General features: G+C 39.1%; 2 protein-coding genes across 6 annotated transcripts in view; one reads left to right on the top strand and one right to left on the bottom strand.

The window, feature by feature from the left end:
• The window catches only part of fxr1 (FMR1 autosomal homolog 1), a 100,595-nt gene extending 75,869 nt beyond the window's left edge, over positions 1–24,726 (top strand). Inside the window, exons 13-17 of one of the 4 annotated variants that reach the window (XM_048541565.2) lie at positions 1,263–1,472; positions 6,610–6,819; positions 6,961–7,056; positions 16,572–16,669; positions 23,701–24,726. In XM_048541565.2, the coding sequence (XP_048397522.1) occupies positions 1,263–1,472; positions 6,610–6,819; positions 6,961–7,056; positions 16,572–16,669; positions 23,701–23,862 (776 nt within the window). In that variant the 3' untranslated portion in view covers positions 23,863–24,726. Of the gene's footprint in view, positions 1–1,262; positions 1,473–6,609; positions 6,820–6,960; positions 7,057–16,571; positions 16,670–23,697 lie in introns of all 4 variants that reach the window. The other 3 variants (XM_059651120.1, XM_059651119.1, XM_059651121.1) reach the window with 3 other exon arrangements.
• Positions 12,766–26,070, bottom strand: part of dnajc19 (DnaJ (Hsp40) homolog, subfamily C, member 19) — a 30,450-nt gene continuing 17,145 nt past the window's right edge. The window contains exons 6-7 of one of the 2 annotated variants that reach the window (XR_007248617.2): positions 15,974–16,046; positions 12,766–15,551 (exon numbers count right to left, since the gene is read on the bottom strand). Coding sequence is in view for 1 of the 2 variants with exons in the window: in XM_048541569.2 (XP_048397526.1) it covers positions 16,030–16,046 (17 nt within the window). In the remaining variant the exon portion in view is untranslated. Of the gene's footprint in view, positions 16,047–26,070 lie in introns of both variants that reach the window. The other variant, XM_048541569.2, reaches the window with a different exon arrangement.

Here is a 26,070-nt window from a genome sequence, read left to right as displayed (position 1 = left end):
AGTATAAGATAGTGATTACAAGGACATAGTAGAGGTTCATTGTGATATTCCAAGGATAGTGGTTATTGTTAGGGGGAAAGATATGACAAGTTTTGGTTCTTCACTAGAGCTGGGCTTTAAAGATGTGATATAAGTTATGTAGCTTCTCAGAACAGTACTGAGAGTTTGTTTCTGTTGGTCAATATTGTAACACATGTAACATAATGGCATTTTAAATGGATTATACACCATTTGTCTGTGTGACATCTTGGATGGTTTGATAGAAAAAATTTTGTTTTTGGACAACTCTGAAAAGGGACTCAAATCTATGTTATTCACAACTACAGTTTGCTGTTGTGCAGATGACACTAAGATTGGTGGAGTAGCAGATAGTGAAGGGGACTGACAGAGATTACAGCAGAATATAGATAGACTGGAGAGTTGGGCAGATAAATGGCAGATGGAGTTCAATCCGGGCAAATGCGAGGTGATGCGTTTTGGACGATCAAATTCAAGGGCGAACTATACAGTAAATGGAAAAGTCCTAGGGAAAATTGATGAACAGAGAGATCTGGGTGTTCAGGTCCATTGTTCCCTGAAGGTGACAACGCAGGTCAATAGGGTGGTCAAGAAGTCTATGGCATGTTTCCTTCATTGGGCGGAGTATTGAGTAGAAGAGTTGGCAGGTCATGTTGCAGTTGTATAGGACTTTGGTTCGGCCACATTTGGAGGACTCTGTACAGTTCTGGTCGCCACGTTACAAAAAGGATGGGGATGCTTTGGAGAGGGTGCAGAGGAGGTTCACCAGGATGTTGCCTGGTATGGAGGGTGCTAGCTATGAAGGAGAGATTGAATAGATTAGGATTATTTTCATTAGAAAGACGGAGATTGAGGGGGGACCTGATTGAGGCCTACAAAATCATGAGGGGTATAGACAGGGTGGATAGCAAAAAGCTTTTTTCCAGAGTGGGGGACTCAATTACTATGGGTCATGAGTTCAAAGTGAGAGGAGGAAAGTTTAAGGGAGATATGCGTGGAAAGTTCTTTACACAGTGGGTGGTGGGTGCCTGGAATGTGTTGCCAGCAGAGGTGGTAGATGCAGACACGTTAGCGTCTTTTAAGATATATTTGGACAGGTACATGGATGGGCAGGGAGCAAATGGACACAGACTGTTAGAAAATAGATGACAGGTTAGACAGAGGATCTTGATCGGCACAGGCTTGGAGGGCCAAAGGGCCTGTTCCTGTGCTGTAATTTTCTTTGTTCTTTGTTCTTGTTCTAGGTACAAACTCAGAACTATCAAATGCTTCAGAGACTGAATCTGAAAGAAGGGATGAATTAAGTGATTGGTCACTGGCTGCTGAAGATGACCAGGATGCAAGACCATGTCGTGATAGTCGAAGGCAGCCTGGAGCAGGGAGAGGGCGAGGTGGAGGACAGTCCAACAGAGGTCGTGGGGGACCACGAGGTGGAAATTCATCCATTGCCTCGGGCAAGTTTGAGAATGTTTTACATCCATTTTAGCCTGAAGATAGTCTTTTGTGTAGTCTTGTCACAGTTCAACTAAGACAATTTTTTTGACAATGACACGAATGACCAGCTGTGATTCATACAGCCCAATCAGATCAATGTTGAATTTGGAAAAGGCAGTTTTATGCATGTTTTCCATGCAGTGATGCCTGTCTATCCCATCTTGATAATCTGGCTGGTACCCTGTTTGAGCTATTAATTTCAGTTATTACTGAAACCCAGACCTGCTGTGAGCAGACAGTAACCTGATTTAAGTTCTTCATTAGCTAGCGCCTGATTTGAAATAAATGAGTTTTGAATGAAAAGATAACATTCACCAGCCACTCACTCAGTTTTCTATGGCGACTCCTTTTTCTTTCCCTTCTTATGCTTTCTTCTCTCTTGCTACTCCTGCATAGGAGCATTTCACAAATGCAATGCAAGAGCATTTACCTCACGTGAAACTTGACTTGGCAAGTGACCACTGCTAAAACATGAATTGTATCTTGTGACTTCACATGTCAGCCAACTGAGAAATAAAGAAGAAATGATCACCTTATTGGAATTGTCTTAAAAATTAAAGTTCTAAATGGAGTAAGGCCAATTTTGAGAGTGTTAGGCAGGAACGTTCAAAAGTTGGCTGGGGGGGTGCGGGAGGCTGTTCACAGTTACAAGGATGGTTGGAAAGTGGGAGTCCTTCAAAAATGATATAACAGCGATTGCATGTTCTCATTACTGTGAAGGGGAAGGCTGGCAGGTGTAGGGAATGCTGGATGACAAAAATTGAGGCTCTGGTCGAGAAAAAGGTGTGTATATCATGTATAGACAGCTATGATTGAGTGATTCTCTGGAATATAGGTGCATTAGGAGTAAGGAAATCTGGAAGGCAAAAAGAGATATGAGAACTCTGGTAAATAGGGTTAAGGAGCATCCATAGAGGTTCTACAAATACATGAAGGGTAAAAGAGTAAATAAGGTGAGAATAAGGCAACTTTTTTGGAACTGCGGGAGACTGGGGAGATAATAAACGAGTATTTTGCATTACTGTTTACTGTGGAGAAGGATATGGTAGATAGAGAACGCGGGGAGATAAATAGTGACAGGAGGTACTAAATGAATATTTCGCATCAGTATTTACTGTGGCAAAGGAAATAGAAACTCAGGAGCTTGGGGGAGTAAATGGTGTGATGCCTTAAAGTGTCCATATTACAAAGAGGAGGTGCTGGCGGTCTTAAAATGCAGAAACATAGATATATCCTGGGGATTTGATCTGGTGTTTTCCAGAACATTGTGGGAAGCTAGGGAAGAGATTGCTCCTTGATGAGATTTCTGTATCATCGACAACCGAGGGTGAGGTGCTAAAAGAATGGAAGGTGGCTAATTTAGTGCTATTATTTAAGGTGGTATGGAAAAGCCAGAGAACTATAGACCAGTAAGCCTTATGTCAGTGGTGGTTAAGTTCTTTGAGGGATGTATTGGGTACAGACAACTGTGAGTTGAGTGAATCGCTAAGGTTTACATGCATTTGGAAAGGCAAGGACTGATTAGGAATAGCCGACATGACTTTGTGCCTGGGAAATAGTGTGTCACTAACTTGATTGAATTTTTTGAAGAGGTGACAAATTTTATGAAGGCAGAGCAGTAGATGTTGTCTATACGCACTTTGTTTGAAAGGTTCCGCATGGCAGACTAGTTAGCAAAGTTAGAACACATGGAATCCAGGGGTAGCTATCCAATTGAATGCACAGTTGGCTTCTAGGTAAGAGGATGTGACAATGGAGGATTGTTTTACAGACTGGAAGCCTGTGACCACCAGTGAGCCTCAAAGATCGGTGCTGGGTCCATTGTTTTTTGTGGTTAATGTAAAGTATTTGGATGTGAATAAAGGAGGTGTCGTTTGTAAGTTTGCAAATGGCACCAAGATTGGTGGTGTAATGGGCAGTGATGAAGTTTCTCAGATTACAATGGGGCCTTGATCAAATGAGCCAGTAGACTGCGGAATAGTAGATGTAGTTTAATTTAGATCACTGTGAGGTATTGAGTTTTGGTAAGGCATACCAGGGCAGGACTTATACAGCTAATGGTAGGGCCCTGGTGAGCATTGCTGAACAATGAGACTTAAGGGTCCACGTGCATAATTCATTGAAAGTGGAGTTGCAGGTAGACAGGGTGGTAAAGCTGGTGCTTGGTATGCTTACCTTTGTTAACCAGTGCAATGAGTATAGGATAATAAAATGTGAGGCTGGATGAACACAGCAGGCCAAGCAGCATCTCAGGAGCACAAAAGCTGACGTTTCGGGCCTAGACCCTTCATCAGAGAGCTCTCTGATGAAGGGTCTAGGCCCGAAACGTCAGCTTTTGTGCTCCTGAGATGCTGCTTGGCCTGCTGTGTTCATCCAGCCTCACATTTTATTATCTTGGAATCTCCAGCATCTGCAGTTCCCATTATCAATGAGTATAGGAGTTGGGAGGTCATGTTGCAGCTTACACGACATTGGTGAGGCCACGTTTAGAATTCTGCATTCAATTCTGGTCTCCCTGCTACAGGAAAGATGTTTTGAAGCTTGAAAGAGCTCAAAAGATTTAAGAGGTGCTGGTGGGATTGGAGGGTTTGAGCTTTCAGGAGAGGCTGAATGGCCTCTCTTTCCTTTGGAGTGTCATAGACTGAGGAGTGACCCTGTGGAGGTTTATAAAATTGTAAGTGGCATAGAAAGCGTGAATAGCCAAGGTCTTTTACTAGGGTAGGGAGTCCAAAAGTCCTAGAGGGCATATCGTTAAAGTGAGAGGGGGAAGATTTAGAAAGAACCTGAGGGGTAACGTGTGTGTGTGTGTCTGTGTGTGTGTCTGTGTGTGTGTCTGTGTGTGTATAGAACAAGCTGCCAGAAGAGGTGGTGGAAGCTCATACAAATACAGCACTTAAAAGGCATCTGCATGGTAAATGAATTGTAAGGGATTAGAGGGATGTGAACCAAATGCTGGTAAGTGGGACTAGATCAGTTTTGGATATCTGGTCAACACAAATGAGCCGCTCTGGTGTCCACCTATTACTAACATCCTGCCCCAGCTTAGTGTGGTTCCCTCTACCCTCACATCCAGCCCTGAAGAAGGGTAATACCTGAAATATTGACTTCTCCTCCAAACACTGCCTGGCTTGCTGTGTTTATCTACCATGGACCAAAAGGTCTGTTTCTGTGCTGTGTGGCTCTGGGACCAATTAGAATAGATACCTTGTATGCAGTTTGGCACTTTAGGGCAGTTACACTTGAGGCCAGAGTACCCATTTTGATCATAACTCATAATGTTACATCACAGAGGGAAGACTTTCAGCCCACACTGCCAGTGTTTGTTCTTTGAAAGAGCTATCAAATTTGTGCCTTTTTCCCCCTCCTTTCTCAGAATTTTGTAGTCTTTTCCTCTGTGTGCATTCATAATAGGGAGAGATATGTGTTGGACTAGTACAAGGTAGGAAAGTTAACTGCATTTAAAGAATGAAGGAGGCATTGCCCACATTTTGAGTGGGTGACTGGATTCACCACACTTGACAAAGGATAGTGGCCATGATCCAAACACTAATTGTTTAGTTTCTTCAAGCATGTGGAGCATCATAGCTGAGCCTTTTTCAACCTTTACTTGATTTTTAAACTATACGTGCAATATCTAACAGATGATGCTGTATAATCAACAGTAGTGCCAATTGGTTTGCCTCTTCTCCAATATAGAGGCTGATGTTAACTGAAATGCCTGTATTATTTTCTCAGCCTAGTTCTCTCGTTGAGGTGCAAGCCCTCCTGACTTAGTAAATTCAGCATTCATTCCCTTCACCATAGATGCATAGTGGTGGCAGTGTGTACAAGATGTATGGCTGTAGCTGAACAAGACCCCTTTGACAGCACCTTGCAAACCCATAATCTCTACTACCAGTAGCATAAGCGCAATAGATGCGTGGGAGCACCTCTAAGTTGACTAAGTTGCACATTCTTGACTTAGATCTATTTTGCTACTCCTTCACTGTTCTGTGATTTTGACCCAGTGACAACCTTCCAAACAGCACTGTCTGTGCACCCTCAAGGACTGCAGTGATTCGAGATGGCTGCTTACTGTCACCTTTTGGTTATAAATGGGTCCATAAAGCCAATGTCCATGAATGTATTTAACCTCCTTTTCCTTCTCTATATAGCCCACCTGTCTTTTTCTTCAATTAATTACTGAATCAAGGCCGTCAAGTGTATTCCGTTTGCCTCCACCACACTTGGGCAATGCACTGCAAAGCCTACTCATTCCGTGTACCAAACCTTTTCCTGATATCACTGCTTCTTTTGACAATTACCTGAAGTTACTGTCCTCTGCTTCTGTCTAGATCATTTCATTAACAGAAATAATTTCTCCCAGTACTTTGTCCGTACACTTCTTGGGTGTTTTTTTTTTTGTTGTGTTCTACTGTGGAAAGGCAGTCGATCAACCACTCACCAGTTAGGCATTGATAGAGTAGGTTTGCCAACCATAGTTGAAAGCATTTAAAAAGAATGGCACATGACATATGACACCATGACTTCTTCAGTTTCTCGTCTGACGCCTGTTTCAGGCTTCCTCAATTTTGTCTTTTGACTAGAACTCAGGTTCAGTGAACAGTGAAGCTTCTGTATTCTTGGAATTGAAGTTGTGTAAACAATCAATCTTTTGAACGCTGTCATTATCTATGCTTTGTAAAAAGTTATCCATTGTACAAAAACTGTTATTTCTTATTTCACCTTGTCCTTATAGAACTGTACATTGTTTGAAGATGTAAGCAGGCTTGGTACATTTAAAAGCTGCCTGTGGTTTGTAATTTAACTGCCTGTGTTTTCAAGCGGCAGTTTTATCTGTTTATAATGGAAGTTATGTGGCACTCAGTGCTGCTTGGTGTGGGGTCATGTCTATTTTTGCACTTTTTAATGAGGTGTAACTGCTTTAATGAAAAGCGAGCACAATTAGGTAATGTTCAACAGCTTAATGTAATTTAATTGAGGATCCCAGTCTAGTTTTATTTAGCATTTAATAATTTATTAGCAGCTATTGCTGACCGTTATTTGGATAAATGTAGGTACCAGATGTTTTCATCAGAATATCTGTTTTCTCCTCAGTGTTCAGAGATCCGGATAGCAATCCTTACAGTTTGCTAGACAACACAGATAACACAGAAACTGATCAAACTGCAGACACTGATGGTAGTGAGTCTCACAGCAGCACAAATCGCCGCAGGAGATCGCGTAGACGTAGGACAGATGATGATGCCACTATGATTGATGGAATGACAGAATCTGACAGTGCTTCAGTTAATGAGAATGGTTTAGGTATGTATGTATCAAATTCATGCATTATTTTAAAGATTATATTTGGCCATCTAGAATTTCAATTGAATTAACTCCAAGTGTAGATTGCTGTTGTAAATAAAACATTAAAGAGAAAGACTCCATCACACTTTGCATTTGCAGATGATAATGAACGAAAACCACAGCGGCGTAATCGTAGCCGCAGGCGTCGTTTACGTGGTCAAATTGAAAGCTCTCTGAGCAGAGACAGCCAGCCAGGTAACAGCTGTAACTAGCATGTTAGGGTGTTTGGTGTTGTCATTTTTTTCACATTCTCTAATTAATTAATTAAATTCAAATAACACCTTTTTGAGCTTGTGGTCAACCTGCTTTAAAAATCTAACACAATTTAATTTTCAATTATGCTGTATTGAAAGAACAGCTTTAATTAGTAATCATGGATAACATTTGGCGGGGGAATGCTTGGGGAATGCAGTGGTACGAATTGGACAAATATTAAACGTAATTCATCTTCTAAGTAAGATCTCATCATACCGTGGTGTGTACTGCTGAAGAGCCTCTAATTACTAGTAGTTTTGCTTCAGTTTGTATTTTGAGACAAAGTTACAGCTATTATGAAAAGTCAGTGTTCCAGATGGCTCAGATTCGAAGTCTCTGACTGAACAATACAGACCAGAAAAGTCCTCAGTCTTTATTTAATTGATCCTAGCCTGGACAGGAGCTCGAGTATTATTATGAATTTTAATACTAGAAGGTTGGGAAAGGGAAACTTGAATAATCTTGGGCATATTGTAATCAATTGCTGTTGACTGTGTACACTTCTGGGAGAATCAGGAATAGTTGTGATATCCTTCTTAGTTTGCGCTGCTACATACTGACTCTTTCATAGAAATCAGCACTGTTTATAAGGGAAGAAGAAACTTTTTTTCAGTAGTGTATCCAGTATCCTTTGGAATGCTACTGAAATCTGCCTCTATCATCCTTTCAGGAATTGCACTGTAGATCACAATTTATTACATCAAGTTTCTCACCTCCTTATTGTCTTTTATCTTAAACCTATGTCTACTCACTTGCCGGGTGAAATTTTTTTTTTTCTTATTTACAGTCTTTAAAACTCTAACTTTTTCTAACACCACTTCATTTAAAAACCTAATTCTAAGAAGAAACCCAGCTTCTTTTGTGTCTCCACATGTTCGTCGCCCTGATTCAATGTTGATAAATCTGTACGCCCATCACCAAAGTGCCCAGAATTAGACACACTTTTTTAGCTGAGACCTAAATGTGTAAAGTTGACTACAAATTTTCAGCTTCAGGATTATAAGCCTCTATGTAGAAAGCATTGGATCTGAGTATTTGCTTTAAACAATCCTAGTTGTATCAACCTGTCATTTAAGATCACGGGACCCTTGTTTCTGTGTCCTGTTTTAATAACACTCTGACTCTGATTATCATTAATTTACCTCTCCTGTTCCTTTCTTCTAAAACTTATCACTTCGTACTTGAGAGTTAAATGCAATAAAGAAGAAAATTGTGGAACTACATATGGCCACATCTGTGGAGAGAAAAATAGTTCCTGAATTATTAACTACTATCAGACATATTTTGATTGCATTGAACCTTGTTGGAATTAAAGAAAAACATGCAGATAGTAGCTCCCTGGTACATTCTGCATGATAATACCTGAACCAATCAGCACCAATTTTTTATCGCAGCATAAATGATTGCTGCCTTTGAAATTTGATATTTTTCCATCTGTCCTAATGACCATAAGGTGTAAAACTTCAACAGCATTCCCCTTTTCAGCAATACCCAAATTTATTTGTTGTGTTTTTTTAATTTCACCTATTTTTCTAATCAGCCTGTTCTGAGATGCTATTACGTAACTCCTGGACCAAGTGGGACTTCAATCGGGCCTCTTGGTTCAGGGGTGGGGATGCTAACACTGCATCACAAGAGAGTTCCCTCCAAATTCTGTATTAGCAAACAAATCATACTATTTCCACCTGCACAGCCGTATTCCTTTATTTACTGTAATTGATGGAGTCACCAGTTGCCTATTGTTTAAGGAATCACGTAATGTTACTGCTATGTTTAGTTTAGCTAGATTAAATTTGCAACTGAACGAGCTGTTTTATTTGACTGCACTTTTAAAAATTTGAAGAAATGAAGGAAGTGGTGTAAGCCATTAGGGATGATGAAGAAAAATGAGCATTATTTGTAATGTTATCATGGTTAACTTGCTCTGAAAATGTTAACACCATTTAATTTTTGAATACCCTGCTTTAAAAGAATGCCTTTAATTAGGAATCATTGAAAGGATTTGGGGAAGAAAAATTTGGAAAATGCAATGACGCAAATTGGACAGATATTAAACATAATTGAGTTTCCAAACAAGTGCATGATGTGCTTGATCACATCATTGTTTGGGACATACTGCTGAAGAGTCTCCGTTTAGTAATGGTTTTGCTTCAGTTTGTATTTTGAGACAATATGACAATTTTTGTTGAATGCATACTGACAGGATTTTGGAAGTTTTGTTCCTGGCACTGAAGATACAGAACTAAGTAAAATGGAAAGGACCCAGTTTGGCAATGACTAATTCTGGAATGTTATTATAAATGTATAGTATGCTGAGATTTGTAGCTGCTCCTGTATATTGATGCCTGTTTTAAAGTTCCATATCAAACATTCCCATAACAGCTCCAGTTTTGATGACTTGTGTAGGTAAGAACAGAGGGTTACAAAAAGATGTAAGTGCATGAAGTGACTTGGAAAAACAAAAGAAAAAATTTGACTTGGGAGGCCATCCACTTGGGATACAAGAACACAAATTTTAAATATTTTTCTAGTGAAGAGACTAGAGACATATGTAAGAGCCAAAGGGATTTGACATTCGCATACATCAGATTCTAAAAGCTTATGCACTAGTACAAGAGGTAATTGTGGAGTATTAAATGTGTTATCTTGAGGAGATAAATTCTCAGTACAGGAGGAGTCTTTCGGTCCACTGAATCTGCACCTACAAAAAACTACTCTAAATCTGAGAGCTGTACTTTCTGGCACTTGTTCCATAGTCTTGAACATTTTGACATTTTAAGTACTCATCCAAGTACATTTTTAATGATTTGAGATTTCCTGACTCAACCTCCCTCGAGGGGATGCATTCCAGAATCTCTTCCTTCCCCCACTCCAGCCCACCACCTCCAGGGCACCCCCCCTTCCCCCCCCAACCAAGCCACTGCCACCACCTGGGTAGACTGCAGGGAATTTTGCATAGCCAATCCACCTAGCCTGCTCATTCTTGGACTTTGGGAGGAAACAAGCACCTGGAGTAAACTTATGCAGACATGAGAATGTGCAAATTCCACACACAGTCCCCCAAGGCTGGAATTGAACCTGGGTCCTGATGCTGTGAGGCAGCAGTGCTAATCACTGAGCCACCATGCCACCCTATATGACAGTATCTCAAAGGCAAGTATCACGTATATCATCACAGAATCCCTCAAGTGGAAACAGGACATTCAGTCCACACCACCCCTCCAAAGAGCATCTCACCCAGACCCATCCTCTACCCCTGCATTTCCCCATGTCTAACCCACCTAACCTAAACATCCTTGAACACTATGGGCAACTTAGTCTGGCCAGTCTACCTAACCTGCATATGCTTGGACTGTGTGAGCACCCGATGGAAATGCACGCAGACATGGGAAGAATGTGCAAACTCCACACAGACAGAATCATACCTGGGTCCTTTGTGCTCTGAGGCAGCAGTGCTAACCACTGAGCTGCAACGTATGTTGTCTTAACTACCATTTAACCTGTCCATAGCCTTCAGGGATCTATGGACAAGCTCTGTAAGATTCTTCTGTTTCTCTGAGCTTCCTAATGCCATGTCATTCATTGAGTGTTCCTTGTCTTGTCACTTCTTCCAAAGTGTATCAACTCACTCACTAGGGTTAAATTCCATCTGCCACTGATCAGCCCATCTGACCAACCTGTTTATATCCTCTATAACCTTAGACTGTCTTCCCAACAATAGCTGGCCAGCCAATTTTAATGTAATCTGCAAACTTACTTATTATTCTTCTTTGTCTGTACTCCAGAAGAAATACATTTATTCCTACATCATTTGAGTGTCAGGAACAATAAGTGATCCAGTACTGCCTGTGATACACCACTAGATACTGGTGTCCAGACATAACAAACAGCCTTCTACCACCACCCACTGTCTCTTATCACTGATCAAAGTTTGAATTCAGCTTCCCAAGTTAGCCTGGATCCCATGTGCATTTATCTCCTTTGAGTGTTTAATGTGGGACCTTGAAATCCATATTAACAATATCAACCACACACCTGGTCACCACTTGAAAAATTCAGTCAGATTTTTTGTGCTTGATCGCCCTCTGACAACCATTCTCATCATCCCGCATAAAATAGAGCCTGCCCTAGTGGGGATTAATTTCATTTCCCCCAATAATTTCCCTCTAATTCCTGGGGATGTCTGTACCACCTTTCTTGAAAAGTGGAACCACATATTGTTGGAAAGTCATACCCTTGTGCAGTGTCTTGGTCAGACTTCATCTCTGTTCACCCTTGAGCTTGTACCTCACGAAGGATATATTGGTGTGGAGGTGCTGTACTACAGTACAGATTCACGTGATGATGTAATAAAAATTGACTTATTATCCCTGACCGTCTAAATTCAAGGGAACGCATAATTGGGCTATTCAGAATGATAAAGGGGCTTGATAAATTGTTTCTTCTGGTGAAATACTGCACAGAGTGTGATAACAAAGCTGCTTAGCAATTCTCGTGCTTTTTATTTTACACTCGTGGAAGTGGAAATATGAAACTCTGACTTTCAAAAGTCTATGATACTGTCAGGTGAAATTTTGAGAACACAGGTTAAGTTTTGTTGGGTAACTGTATCAGGAGTGTGTATCAAAAGCAAAGAAACAGTTGAACATATTAACTGTGATGTGTAAAGCAAAACTGGCTTGACGGATCAAAAGTAATATTTCTGTTTCTGCTATGCTTAAGTGCAGTATTTTGTGATAGTAACTATTTTAGTGAGAGTTGGTCAGTAGTAGAAGAAATCTTTTTGGTGTCTGCATTTTCATGGATGTAATTTTATCTATCTCTGGATTCGGAGTTAGCAGATAATGGGGTACTGTGTGAGCTGAATTGTTTGGGGGAGTATGAATAAAATTTTGAGAGCATTAGTTTTATTACAGAATGTACATTTTTGTTCTCAGCTGAAACTGTTCCTACTTCTTTCAGTACCATGATTTAACCTGCTGTTAAATAACATCCTAAAGAACAAATGTGATTATGTTTTTGATTTTTGGAGAAGTGTTAAGTTTGTCTATCATATTTTTCAGTCTCACAAGATTGAGAACATTTCATGTTGGAAAATAGAAGTGCATAATCCTCAAACTCGAGTACAGCGTACTTTGTACAAAAGCACATGCATTTATAAATTAATACAACTGAATCTATTTTGCATTCATCTGTAGTTCTTTGTTTTGGTGTGTTTAGAAATTTTTAGTTTAAAGCAAATATTATGGATAAATTGACAGCAGAATGTAAATTTTCTAATTGCTTAAAACAGTAAACATCTGCAATAATACCAACCATAAAAAGAGCTTTCCAAATAAATTATGAGCGTGCGATTCATATTTGCCTATTTTCTAGGCTGTAGAGAATATGATTGTGAGGCACTGAGTATTTGGGTATAATCTCTCCAAAAGCGTTATATATGTGTGGTGACTGACAGAGTTTCTTTGGAAGTATGTGTCCTGTTTTCTCAGGTCAGCCAATTTATTTTTGATTGCATACCTCTACAGATGCTGAAAAATGGAGCATCCCATTAAACAATTCTGCAATATCTGATCAATGATCATTTTGAAGAGATAAATAGTTTTAATAAGGACTTGAACAGAAACTCAAAGCACATCAGCTCACAAGTCTTCTTGCAACTTAGTATTTATCCAAGCTAAATGCATTACATTTTACAATATTATATTTTTATAAATTCATCCACTTGGAAAATAAATCTGCTCTAGTTTTCTCCCTCTCCTCCCCACTGCAGCATATGCTTTGTTTTTTACATGATTCTATCCCAGAAGTATGTTCCATACTTTGATAACTTCATGCAAAGATGTTTCTTAATTTCAGCCATAAATTTATCTTTTGTCACTTTGAGCTTGTTCCCTTGTTCGAATTGATGTTTGATTTAGGGTAATATTTTTTGGATATTTGGATGTCATTTCCTTAACTAAAGTGTATAACTCAACAATCTATTCTTGGAAGCCTCATTTTCAGACTGAAAAACCTGAGTTTTTCCATTTCATCTTCAACGCATACCTTTTGACACCAAGAATTGTGTTTGTCACTTATTGTGTTGCTCAGTCATGTGAATGTTTCACATTTTTTCTTTGGTGACTAGACTTGATCAGACGGTTTGACCCTGACTTGCTCTGACATAAAATATTAAAGTGCTGGAGAAACATGGCAGGTCTGGCAGTATCTGTGGAGAGAAAAACAGAGTTGATGTTTCAAGTCTGATTCTTCAGAACTCACTTGTTTTGGACTTGAAACATCAATTCTGTTTCTCTGTCCACAGATGCTGACAGATCTGCCTGAGTTTCTCCAGAACTATTTTATATTCTAGATTTCCAGCATCTGCAGTGCTTTGCTTTCATCATCCAGCCTCTTTCAATAGACAATAGGTGCAGGAGTAGGCCATTTTGCCCTTCGAGCCAGCACCACCATTCATTATGATCACGGCTGATCATCCACAATCAGTATCCTGTTCCTGCCTTATCCCATAACCCTTGATACCACTATCTTTAAGAGCTCTATCTATCTCTTTCTTGAAAGCATCCAGAGAGTTGGCCTCCACTGCCTTCTGGGGCAGAGTATTCCATATATCCACCACACTCTGGGTGAAGAAGTTTTTCCACAACTCTGTTCTAAATGGCCTACCCCTTATTTTTAAACGGTGTCCTCTGGTTCTGGACTCACCCATCAGCGGAAATGTGCTTTCTGCCTCCAGAATGTCCAATCCCTTAATCTTTCACATCTCAATCAGATCCCCTCTCATCCTTCTAAACTCAAGTCTATACAAGCCCAGTTGCTCCAATCTTTCAACACATGATAGTCCCACCATTCCGGGAATTGACCTCGTGAACCTATGCTGCACCCCCTCAATAGCAAGAATGTCCTTCCTCAAATTTGGAGACCAAAACTGCACACAATACTCCAGGTTCAGTCTCACCAGGGCCCTGTACAACCGCAGAAGGACCTCTTTGCTCCTATACTCAGTTCCTTTTGTTATGAAGGCCAGCATGCCATTAGCTTTCTTCACTGCCTGCTGTACCTGCATGCTTGCTTTCATTGACTGATGTACAAGAACACCTAGATCTCATTGTACTTCCCCTTTACCTAACTTGACTCCATTTAGATAGTAATCTGCCTTCCTGTGCTTGCCACCAAAGTGTATAACCACACATGTATCCACGTTAAACTGCATCTGTCCACTCACCTAGCCTGTCCAAGTCACCCTGTATTCTCATAACATCCTCCTCACTTTTCACCCTGTCCCCCAGTTTTGTGTCATCAGCAAATTTGCTAATATTACTTTTAATGCCTTCGTCTATATCACTAATGTATATTGTAAACAGCTGCGGTCCCAGCACCGAACCTTGTGGTACCCCATTGGTCACCACTTGCCATTCTGAGAGGGACCCGTAAATCACTACTCTTTGCTTCCTGTCAGCCAGCCAATTTTCAATCCAAGTCAGTATTTTGTCCCCAATACCATGTGCCCTACTATCTTGACTTTGTAGTTCGACGTTCTGTTGCCTTTGGTTGGTCCAACACGTTGGTTAGGTACGTTCAGCATTAAAACTAAAGTTCTCAAATTTTCCAACCTCTTTCAGCTTTAAGTTTTGCTGTTTCAGTGCAGTTTGAGGTACTTGCGTTATCTGTTCCTTTCTATATCCTGTAATTTTCACTTATCTTCATTTGATTTAAACTGACTATAACATTGTCCATATCTGTTTATTGTATTGCTAGTATATCCCTAAAGTTTACAAGTCCTTGTAGAACGTTTTAGGATACAGATATTTCTGTGGTGATTGGTGAAATGCTAGACGTGATATTGAGACGTGTTTGGGGAGAAAACATTCGTTAAATCTGAGTATTCTCCTTGTGTAGTGGTTCTGTCTGGAAAAATGTCGAATGTAACAGCTCGGTCAGATACTGGTGCTTTTTTCTGATGAGCTTAAGGTGGTTTACCTGATTTCAGCTAGGTATCACAACATAACTTACTGTTTGCTTGGAGGAGGAATGTCTGAGTTCAGAAATAAATAGCCATGCTAGTTCAGAAATTTAAAAAAAATTAAATATTTTAAGTGATGTCAACATGGTATAAGTTGTAATAATTGCATCTATGATGTCACATCTTCGTTTAAAATCTTCAGTGACAATGATGAACTTCCCTTCTGTTCAATTGAGTGGTGTAGTGGCAATGACGGACAAATATTCATTTTTTTTATTGTTACAATATTGGATATCATTGTACCACCTTGCTACCTGTTGAGCCAATTCTTAAAAATCAGTGTGGAATTTGTTTTCATTAGTATCACATTGCTTGTTTGGCATGTGTTCATTGGTTGTGAAAATTCCTCGGGATTCCTTTGCCCACAGGATTCAGTTTGTTGAACCTCTGATTTCATAAGTGAAATGTACTATAAAACACAAAAATTCTGGATCACAATAAACATTTTGCAGTTGAGAAATGAGTCAACATCAGTTATTTTAACCTAAACAAAGAAAGTGTCAGTGGGCTGATTGAGTCTTGTTGTTCCTTTGTTCAGTATTGAGAACAAGTTTCAGTCCCCAAGTGATTCAAACAAGATTCGGCTATAGACATATTAGAAGCAGGATAGGGGAGCCATAGTGTTGGACGAGGTTGATTAGAAGTCAGAAATCACAGTTGAGATTTATCAATGGAAATTCTGTCTAATATTGATTTGCATACTTTTTGTAGGAATTACAACTGCATGAAGGAAAAGTGTGGAAGAGGTCTTGAGAATGAACAGGAAAGTCAGATTACAGTAGAGTAGTGGGATAGCGGATATAAATACTGAAGTGATGATGAGCACTTTACCGGTCGAACGGTTTGTTTCCATGTTCTAATCGATGATTTCCATTCCTTAAGTTGTTTCATCCAGTTTGAGTTTCTGTTTGATACAGGAATGACCAATAAAGTTAATAAAAATTCAGTTGTAAACTGAGTAGTTGTCTTGGTGTAATTTCTATTTAAATAAAAATATCTAACAAAGGGATTTACAGATTACCATAGCAATTATCACCAAACACTGGTCACTTCATTAAATGTAGGAAATACCTTAATTGTTTAATAATACTTCATAAAAATGCATTGGTTCAGTCAACGGTGGTACTAGCACTTACCATAAGTGTGAGCTATGTACGTTAAAAATTCACAGGAAACCTGCATTGTAATGAAAGCAAGCTTAAAGGGAGTAACTATTACTTTTTTTATTTAAAGCCTTGCCTAACCTTTAATTTAATCCCAAGTGCACCTTGCATCATTTTATGACTATAATATGACACTTTGTCTGTCTTGATTAAATTGAAATGGTTGTCACTTGTTTAGGAGACACTTGCAAAGACATGTAATCCATGCAGTTCATCAAGCAATATGCAAAATGAGGTATAAAGAGTTTTTTTGTTTTCAATGACAGTAACTGTAGCTGATTACATATCTCGAGCGGAATCACAGAGCCGACAACGGGTCCAGCCTAAGGAGAATCTTGCATCCAGCAAAAATGCAACTACATTGGTAAGATTTTGAATAACAAAATTGGCAGTAATACTGATATCCTGGTTGTATCTGTTATTAGTCATGTGGCTGCAGTTATATTACATGCATATCTTGCTATCAAAACAGGGACTGCGTTAATTTTGGCAATGGGAACGTTCTGACTGTGTCAGTTTCTGAATAAAGAACTAGCAGTGACCAATTTTTTAAGATTGTGTAATTAGTCAGATGGATTCAGTTTTAACTTTTTTGCATGTATAAATCAGCAATGCACAAAGTTAAGTGTGCAGTTCATCTTTTGACATCAACACTTCCATCATATTCCTCAGGTAAACTTACTGATTTTTGTGACCAGTTCACATTCAGATGGCAGATATACAGTCTTATTGGGGCATTCATATTCATGCATTTCCATTTAGGATGTGAAATCACTTACTACCTTTTGGGCAGTAGAACACTTTTGCATCAATGTAAACTGTCAAGTTACCAGTTGTCATGTCTTTTAAGTGGTTGAAATAGCTGTGCTGACTTGCATCTTGTACCCCCGTTATGGCGCATTGAATTAGGAGTGAGATGAGAACTTTACTCAGTTTTTAGGATTTGGATGGAATGTGCTGACTGGGAGACTGGTCGAAGTGGGTTCCACAGCAGGTCTCAAAAGAGAGAGCTGGATATATATTTGCAAGTGATGAATTCAGAGGGCTGTGGAGATAGGGCTTGAGAATAGGACTAGCCAGGTAGCCCTTTCAGAAGCTGGTGCACACAATGGATCGAGTAGTCTCCTGTACTAGAGAGTTCTGTAAGTAAATAAATAACTCCTCATTAAAGTGAGCTGTACATAATAAGGTACAAACTTTGGAGATGACCTACTATACTAGTTCTGACCTCATCCCACAAGAGACAATGACAGTACATCTGTGACAGTGAGGGTGAAGCCTGTTCAGTCTTTCCCCTACCTATTGGCATGGTGCCAAAATGGTTAGCACTGCAGCCTCACAGTGCCAAGGACTTCGGTTCAATTCTCACCTAGGGTGAATTTGTCTCTGTTGAGTTTGCATATTCTCTCCATATCTGCGTGGGTTTCTGCCAGTTACTCTGGTTTCCTCCCAAAGTCCAAAGATGTGCCAATTAGGTAGATTGGCCGTGGTAAAATTGCCCTATAGATGTCAACTCCAGTGTCGGACTCATTGGTGATAGATGGAGGTAAGGCAAATCCTGAACCATGACATTTTGTCATCCTGATAATCAAATCAAACCATAATATGGTTTGCCACTTTAGATGTTCCTCAGTTTGGAATGTTTGTCAGGCATTGTCACCTTTACACAGGGCCTTGTAGGGAACTCATGAGCAAGTCTAAACAGTTCGATTAGTTGTGGGCATCCTTGGTAGATGACTTGTAAGTATACGACAAGAAATGAATATGCTAGTGTGTATCTAGCCAAAACGTCACTATTAGAACGCAGCCATTTGACTCCACTGTGAATCTGGAAGTGTTGCAGTGTTTCTTGCTGTAATTGACTTGACCCATCATGTTAAAGAAAGAGATCACTTTGAGCAGCTTCATTGTGCTTTCTTCTGTAGGTTAAATAGTTTGTCCCTGCTCATTTGGTCGTGTGCCTTGTTGAGGTGGATGAAGGAAATAATTACTGGCCTCTCTTCATTGCAGCTTAACTGAGAAGATTGTCATTTCTAGTTCTTCCAGTCTGAAGCCACATGGATTTATGATAGATGTGTTCAGTTAACATCTCTGGTCTGACAGGAGGCAACATAAACAAATATTTCTCCCATGATGCTGAGCCAGGGCGATGCCTTGGTAATTAATTATTGCAGTTGCTGTGGTTACTCTTGTTATTATTAAAGGGTCCCAGAGTTTGCATCATCATGCATATCCTGGGATACTACACCTTCCCTCCAGCAGAGAGACAAGTTCATGCAGATGCTGGAGGAGTGCCATTTTTCTGTGTTTATTACTTTCAGGTGGTGGAGCATCAGCACCTGGAGTTTTTCCCAAATAAGTGAGTCAGGAGCTTAACTGTGCTCTTCCACTGTGGGCTCAACATGTCACAGCAAAGCTTTCTGTCATGTCTTGAGCCTGCTTGGTAAGTGTTCACCTTTAGAGTTGACCAATATTTCACCAATCTCTAACTTTATTGAAGTTAGTTGTAATCAAACTTGTCTTAGTTTTCACTGGAGTCATTTTCTTTGCTGCTGGACCTATTGCCTTGTTGATTCTGTCATGCATTTCCTCCATCACCACCCCCCATATTGCCTGCATTAAAGAACATCTGGATACTGTGCCAGATTTGTATCCGGGAATCATTGGTATACCACCTTTTAGCAGTCTTTTGGAATTTTCATTGAGTGGCTCTGGTAATTCAGTTTTCTCTCTTGGATCTTTCCTGTAATTAGTGAGGACACACTGCTTGGCAACACTGGGTTCCTTCACTGTTACGTTAGCCTTTTGTTAGTATTTTGAGCTCTTGTTTCCCATGTGTTGAGAGTATGGTGTTGCAGTTATCTTGAATATGTTCTATTTTGGTTCCACACCCCAGGAATGCCAGTTCATATGGTTCTAAGCTGACATTGGCTAATGTTGATTACGAGTGTCGCATTTTGCTTTGAATGAAAAAGCTTTTGATAGTTTCATCCTTACCCTGTTGCACATCAGTATCATAGTGGTACCTGCATGTGTTAAGCATAGAATTCAGAGAGTCACTTTTGGTGATGAACCAATCTAGTTGTTGCCAGTGCCCTGATGGATGTGTTTAGGATATTTTGTGTCATGGTTCATTCTGAAAAGTGTTAGTTGCACAAATCTTGTGGTAACAGCGAAGCTCAGGGAGCTTCTTGTCCGTTCTAATTTATCGCCCCTGGACTATGATGTCTGAGACCAAATGGCCATGCTGTAAGCTGAAATTCACCAGTAGGTAAAGATGTTCTTAGTTAAGGATTCTGCCGACAGCAGTGTGAAGCTCCCTGCAGTGATGGTCTTCTGTGTAACATGTAGCTTTTACTGCAAGGAACTTGCTACTTGCAATGGTAGACAGAAATCATCTTTTCTTTAAAAAAAATGCAAAATTTGTTCCTTCCATGTGTCTTTCAACTCAAATAGGGTCGCTTAATCTTGAGATATCTTCCAGCACTGAAGTGAAAGTCCAGTTCTTGGAGTTTGACTGCTTTTTAAGAGATGTAAGGAAGATAAGGTTTACCGAGAGCACATCACAAAGAAAAACGTTACGTGTTCATCTCCCAGATGTGTGCATGCTAGTCGATATGCAGTCAGTGGTGTTCCATGTTGATCACAGCTGTGTTGCATTATTAACCAGCTGATTTCCCCCCCCCCCACCAAAAGACCTGGCAACATACTCTGATCTCCTTTGTACCCTCTTCATTGCTATTACATGCTTTCCGTAACAAAATGACTGGCGTTGAAAGCGCTCAAGTTGTGGTGTAACTAATGATTTATATAGTTCCTGATAACTTCTGGCTAATAAAGGAAAGGATTCCATGTGCTTTTTAAAAAACCTTATCAACCTGGTCAGTGGCCTTTAGGGATCTTTTAGTAGTCGTTTCTAAGTCCCCCACTTCCTTAATATGCCTCGGTATTTTTCCATGTACTGTGCATTCCTCAAGTCGCCCAAGTTCCTTTGGATAAGTCACTGAGAGGTAACACACAGGTACAGCAAGCAGTTAAGACAATTAATTAAGCAATTAAAAATGGTACATTGACCTTTTTTTTGCAAGACAATTTGAGTACAGGAGTAAAGATTGTTGCCAATAAAGATTCTTGTAGATCTTTGGTACTGCACTTGATGTACTTTTTGGAGTTTTGTTTTCCTTTCCCAAAGAAGAATACACTTTTCATTGAGGAAATGCAGAAGATGTTTATCAGACTGAGTCCTGGGATGGTGAGGATAGCTTGGGAAAATGGGGGAGCAGGCTCAAAGAGCTGCACAGTCTGCTCCTGTGTACTACTCATTCACTGTGCTGATCAATGTGAGCTTATTGCTTGTAAATGCTTTCCTTTATCTTGTGTTTCCATTGCAATAAAACCAGTAAGTCTACTCTAGTCTCAAGTCTGGACTAAATCTATGGGGACTGCTGGGCTGTCCAAACATCAGGATCCCCGTTGACCTCCCCAGTTGAGACCAAGGGGAATAGCATTGGTTTTGTTGCAAGTGGTGTTTTGTTAGGATTTACTCCCTTATCCCTCCACCTGTACCACTAGGTAGTTGGAGACATTTGCCCATATTTGGAAATTTGGTTTATGAATGCTGGGGGTGCCCGAATGCCAATGAGCATGCACTCTACAAAGCCTTCTGTTCATAAGAAGTTCCTCTGAAATTTGAGCCTGGAACTGTGGGTACACAGTTTTTTGTGTGCTGCCACAAGTAGGCATTGTTTAATACTTGTCACTGACAGCCTGTTCTTGCACATGTGGTTGTCTTTGTTGCATTGCAACTAGCCAGTGGCGTGGGTGAAGAATGAGTGCAAACTAATGCACAAGCAGAAAGCATGCTAATTCTCTTCATCCACTAGATACATCCTATCAACTTTTTGGATGCACTAATAGCGGCTGTTCATGACAAATCTTTGGATGGCTTGTCTTTTGCTATTGCTACTGAATTAGAGCTGATTTTAAAAAAACTAATTTAATTTGTTCACGCTATCAGTTGCTGGCAATGGTTACAACTTTGGAGACACAAGCTAAATTTGTTCTGATTTTCAAAGCCATTCCCTGGATTTTTCTTCCATGTAAACATTGGACAGAGGTTAGATAGACCTTACCTTAGGTTTAGGGTAAAAGTTCGGCATAACATCGTGGGCTCAAGGGCCTGTACTGTTCTGCGTTCTAAAGGGATTACACTGAACCATGGTTGAATTTGTGAACCATGGCGGCGTTGAAAAAAGAATCTTCAAATGAAACTGCTGTTATAAAACCAGACTTTTTAAGCAGCCAAAATCCCAAATAACCTGAATATCTGAATTTTATTTGAAAAATAAACTTCACTAATGTCGATTAAATTGCCCTTTAAAGACTATACTGCTGTGATGACCTTTGGAAACTCTAGGGTACATGGCATGGTTAAAGTAGTTCGCTACCATTTATTTGAAGCTCTAACTAAGTTTAGAAGTAAAACAATATTGAGATCAGTGATATTATGTAACTCATTTCTACTCATAGTATATTTAGTGAGCAACTTGCATTCTTGGGAAAGAATCTCTACAAGCAGCAACGTCTGTATTGATAAATAGCATTAAATGTACGGGGCTGTGAAATAAATAGGATTTTCGAGAGAGGTTAGATCTTGTATTTTTAAAATACATTCTGGAATTGATGCAAAATCGTACTTAGATCTGACACTAATATATTTAAATCATCAGAACAAGTTTAGTTGATCCCCTTAATGATCACTTTTTAAAGTTATCATTTGATCACTATAGGCCTTCACACTTGAGTGACCAGTGCTAAGATTGAAACTTATTTGTTTTCAAAAAAAATCAAGTGATCACCTTGTCAGCATCAAGCAATCCTTAATCAGTAATAACACGAGCTGCAAGAATAGTTCCATCTTATTTCTGCCAGCAATGAAGTTGAACGCTCATTTGAAGAGCAATGTCCTTCTCATGAAACAACAAAATAATTGTTAATAAGGAAGCTCATTTGTCTATCAACAGCTTCCACTGCTGCCACCACCCCCTTCAAATTAATCCCATCGTGTGTGTGTGTGTGTGTGTGTATAATCTTGTTGGTCTTAAAGTTATGTATTATGAATTTAACACCGAACAGCTTGTTCAATATTTTGGATAAATATTTCCACAATCCTGACAATTTTGTATACATGTAGAAAAGACTTCATTGCCAGGTTGAAAGGCTTGTTCTTCTATTACTTCCTCTCAGCAAATCCTTGATGCTGGGGATCAGTTTTGTGGCTCTACTGTAATTTATATTCAGTCCTGTATGTCCGTGTTAGATTATTTAGAAAACTGCCAAGCAACAGTTCACTTCTGCCAACATCCTGTCTTCAAAAATGCACTGTTAATCCATCTAGTATCTATATTACCTCCTCTCTCACCTCCACCTTTATTCCTATAGTGTATGATGGTGTCCCAACTCCATGCTTAGTCTTCTGAAACTCCCTATTTGAACCCTCTCATCTGGCTTCTAGTTTTTTGCACTTGTACACCACTTGCTAAAGAAATGAGTTACATAATTTCTAACTTACGGTGTGCACCCTGGTCAGTTCACAATTTTTCACAGTTTAACATGCTATCCTCTTCCGTTCTTGTGTTTCTGGGTTCATGGGACTGCACTTTTATGCTTACACTGCGTGAGTTTTTAAAAAGGAATGAATATCCAATAGTGGCTTCTTCATCTTACCACCTCTGCCATAACTCGGATACCTTTGGCTTTCTTCTCTCTGCAGTCATTAGATCAATTTTCACATGCATACTGATTAAATGCAACTTAAAAGTATTGTAATGAGATTTGTGTGGAAATTAAGTACTAGCATGGAATCAGTCAGCAAAGAACTTGTTTTTGTGCCTTAGATTAGTAATATATAAGTTATTGTCTTTGTGTAGAGTTTGTAATGTGTGAACAAATTTAATCAAGTAATTAAAGAGTATTGTAATACTGTTAATGAGTTATAGAAAATTTATTGGTAAGCAGCAAAATGTCAGCCACAAGGATTAGGCTGTTTGAGGAAAAGCTGAACAATAATCTAAATTAATGTATATTAATGCATTATGTTGATTGTCCCAAGAACTAGGATTAGTTACGGTTTTCTGCTAATTTGTACCAGAATGCCCCCTTTTCAAAGAAGGATGTTTCTAGAAACTAAATTTTTGGTTTTAACAAGAAAAGTAGCCTTAGATGAAATGTTCCTGAATTATTTGTTTAACATTTGAGCATTTTACATTATACTTGTATCCTCTGCAATTCTGAATTACTTTTTTTTATGGTATCCACCTTGAATATTCAGCTGTGTGAATAACCTCTCTTTCTTTCAAAGTTAACCATTTCAATTAAAACACTCATGCTCAGCAGGTGCAAGAGGATGTGATTGAACAATTTCCAGCTAACAAGACCATTAATGGAATGAACAGTGTTTCTGGTGATGAAGCTCCTACACACAAGGTTTCCAAGGAAAGCCAGCAAAGAGAATACCAAGGAAATGGAACTAAAGTTGTGGTGAACGGTGTTTCTTAAACATTACCCACCATCATTCAGTTCTGCATAAATTTGTATTTTCTAATAGTGCTTGTAAAAGCTTGCCAAAGATAGAATAAGGACTGCCAGACTTTGCGGCGCACTTTTTTTTCTAGTTCCTCTGTACTGGAATGGATATGGGAGGGTTCTTGATTAAAACACTTGTATAAATTTGTTTTTCACCTAGTTAAGTTCTCAATACATTAATCAGATATTGTGCCTTCAGACAATAGATGCAAAATTAAAAGAACTAGCTGGTTGTAGGGAGATGTTTTGATATGTTTAAAATAAATTTCAGATTATTCTGAAATGGAGATCATTGACATTTACTGTAATACTGGATAAAAGCATTGGCTGCTTTTTGTCAAGTTCTCCAATATGCAACCACTTCTGAGGAAAAAGTAGAAAATGCAGTTTCAAAATTTTGCACTGAATTGTAAATTTAACATTTGGTATGCTTGGTGATACTAGTCTGGAAACTGGTCAATTTTACTAAATCTCTGTAGGTTTTTTAATACTGTATGTAGAAAAATTGCAGACCACTGGAGAATATTCGTTTGCATCTATACATCTGCAGGGACATTGGGATGAGATTGGCAGTGACTGTTTTAAAAAGGGGCTTGTTTGGTTTATTTATTAAATGTACAGTATTTAAAAATCAAGCAATGCTTTGGATGTTACACTAAACTGGTTGTAGATGTCATTGCCAAAATAATCCAACTATTGTAAGATTAAGTTCCAGAGAAACAATTTTCCATGTAAACTACATTTGTTAGAGTCCTTAGAGAATTTTTATTTTCAGTTTTGATTGGTTGATGTGCAATATGTTTTGTATGCAAATAGTTGATTAAATAAAGTTTGATCTTCCATCTTATGACTTGAAATATGCAAATATAAATGGTTTCTGGAATTTTCTTAAAACATTTTACTTGGTTTAAAATTTGAGAATGTTTTTCATTTGTATATATTTTATCAAGTAATAATTCTAGAATATAGCTTGTATTGAAAAACAAAAGTTGTACTACTTCCCCACATTCTCTAGTATTTTCCACCGAGTGCAGCTGTCACCGTAAAATTTAGAGCTTGGTGTTCTCAAGTGATTGTGGATCTCCGATCTTCTCTCAAAGTTATATATATATATCCCTTTATGATATTTAGCCAAAAATGTAATGTCACTTGGTTTATTTCATCAGTAAGATCTTGTAAAATTTGTGAAGTTTTTTTTATAATGAAACACAAATTATAGTAAACAACATTCATCAATTGGTACATGTAGGAAGTAGGAAATTCTGCCTAGTTGTTTGAAACAGGACTACAATTGAACTGGGTAGCAAGGTCAGAGGTGTGAATTTGCAACTGAAAACTTTGCTAGGGATGAGATTTCTCTACTTAGATATAGTCAGTAGTTTCAGCTGTATTTAGGAGTTGTCACAGTCCACTAGCTAGAAAGTTTAGGAAAGCAGTTTCAGTTTCCAATTCTGTTTGTCTGGTGACCAGAATATGACTGTCACACATCACACACAATATAACATTATTGTGTAAGGAAATATTTCTCTTCAACAGGCTGGAATAGAAATCATTATCTGCATGCTTTGTGGTGGTATGAGGATAGCAAATGGGCCTATTGATGAATGTCTTGTAGTTTGTTTAATCAAAAACTGCTGGCTGCAGAAAGCCAACCTGAATGACCAAGATGGCTTAGGCAGTACTTGATTAGCAATGTTAAGTGGCTGGATGTTTGCTGATGATAAATGATAAATCTCTGAACTGTGAGGGTGAATGACAGGAAAAGTAGGGGCACTGAATAATGAGGCATTTGAAGTATAAAAGTGTTTTGTTGCATTGCATGCCTGAGCCAACGTGCATCTTTCTCTGCACATCCTCCAGATTTTGAGCATGAGCACTGGAAGGAACCTAACCTATCGGGGATCAGGAGACCACCTCTAGCAGTAAAGATTCTCCTCAGCATAATGTTCTCCTGTTACGTTTGCTTTACAAGAGTCAGCAATGCAAGTGGGAATTGTAAGATTAGAATGTAGTGATGGAAAACTATCTGCTGACCAAGCAGAGGAACTGCAGGGAGATGAGTTAGTATCTTTGTGCAGTGCTCTGTTTGGATTGGTGGGTATGCTCACTGGCTGTTATGGCTACAGTCTACTACCACAGACCTTTGTCTTCCCATCAATAATTATTTTTATGCATTATTTT

This window comes from Stegostoma tigrinum, chromosome 14 (assembly GCF_030684315.1).
Source record: "Stegostoma tigrinum isolate sSteTig4 chromosome 14, sSteTig4.hap1, whole genome shotgun sequence".
Lineage (NCBI taxonomy): Eukaryota > Metazoa > Chordata > Chondrichthyes > Orectolobiformes > Stegostomatidae > Stegostoma > Stegostoma tigrinum.
The sequence above is the reverse complement of the archived record's forward strand: the minus strand, read 5'-3'. Positions and strand labels throughout refer to the sequence as shown.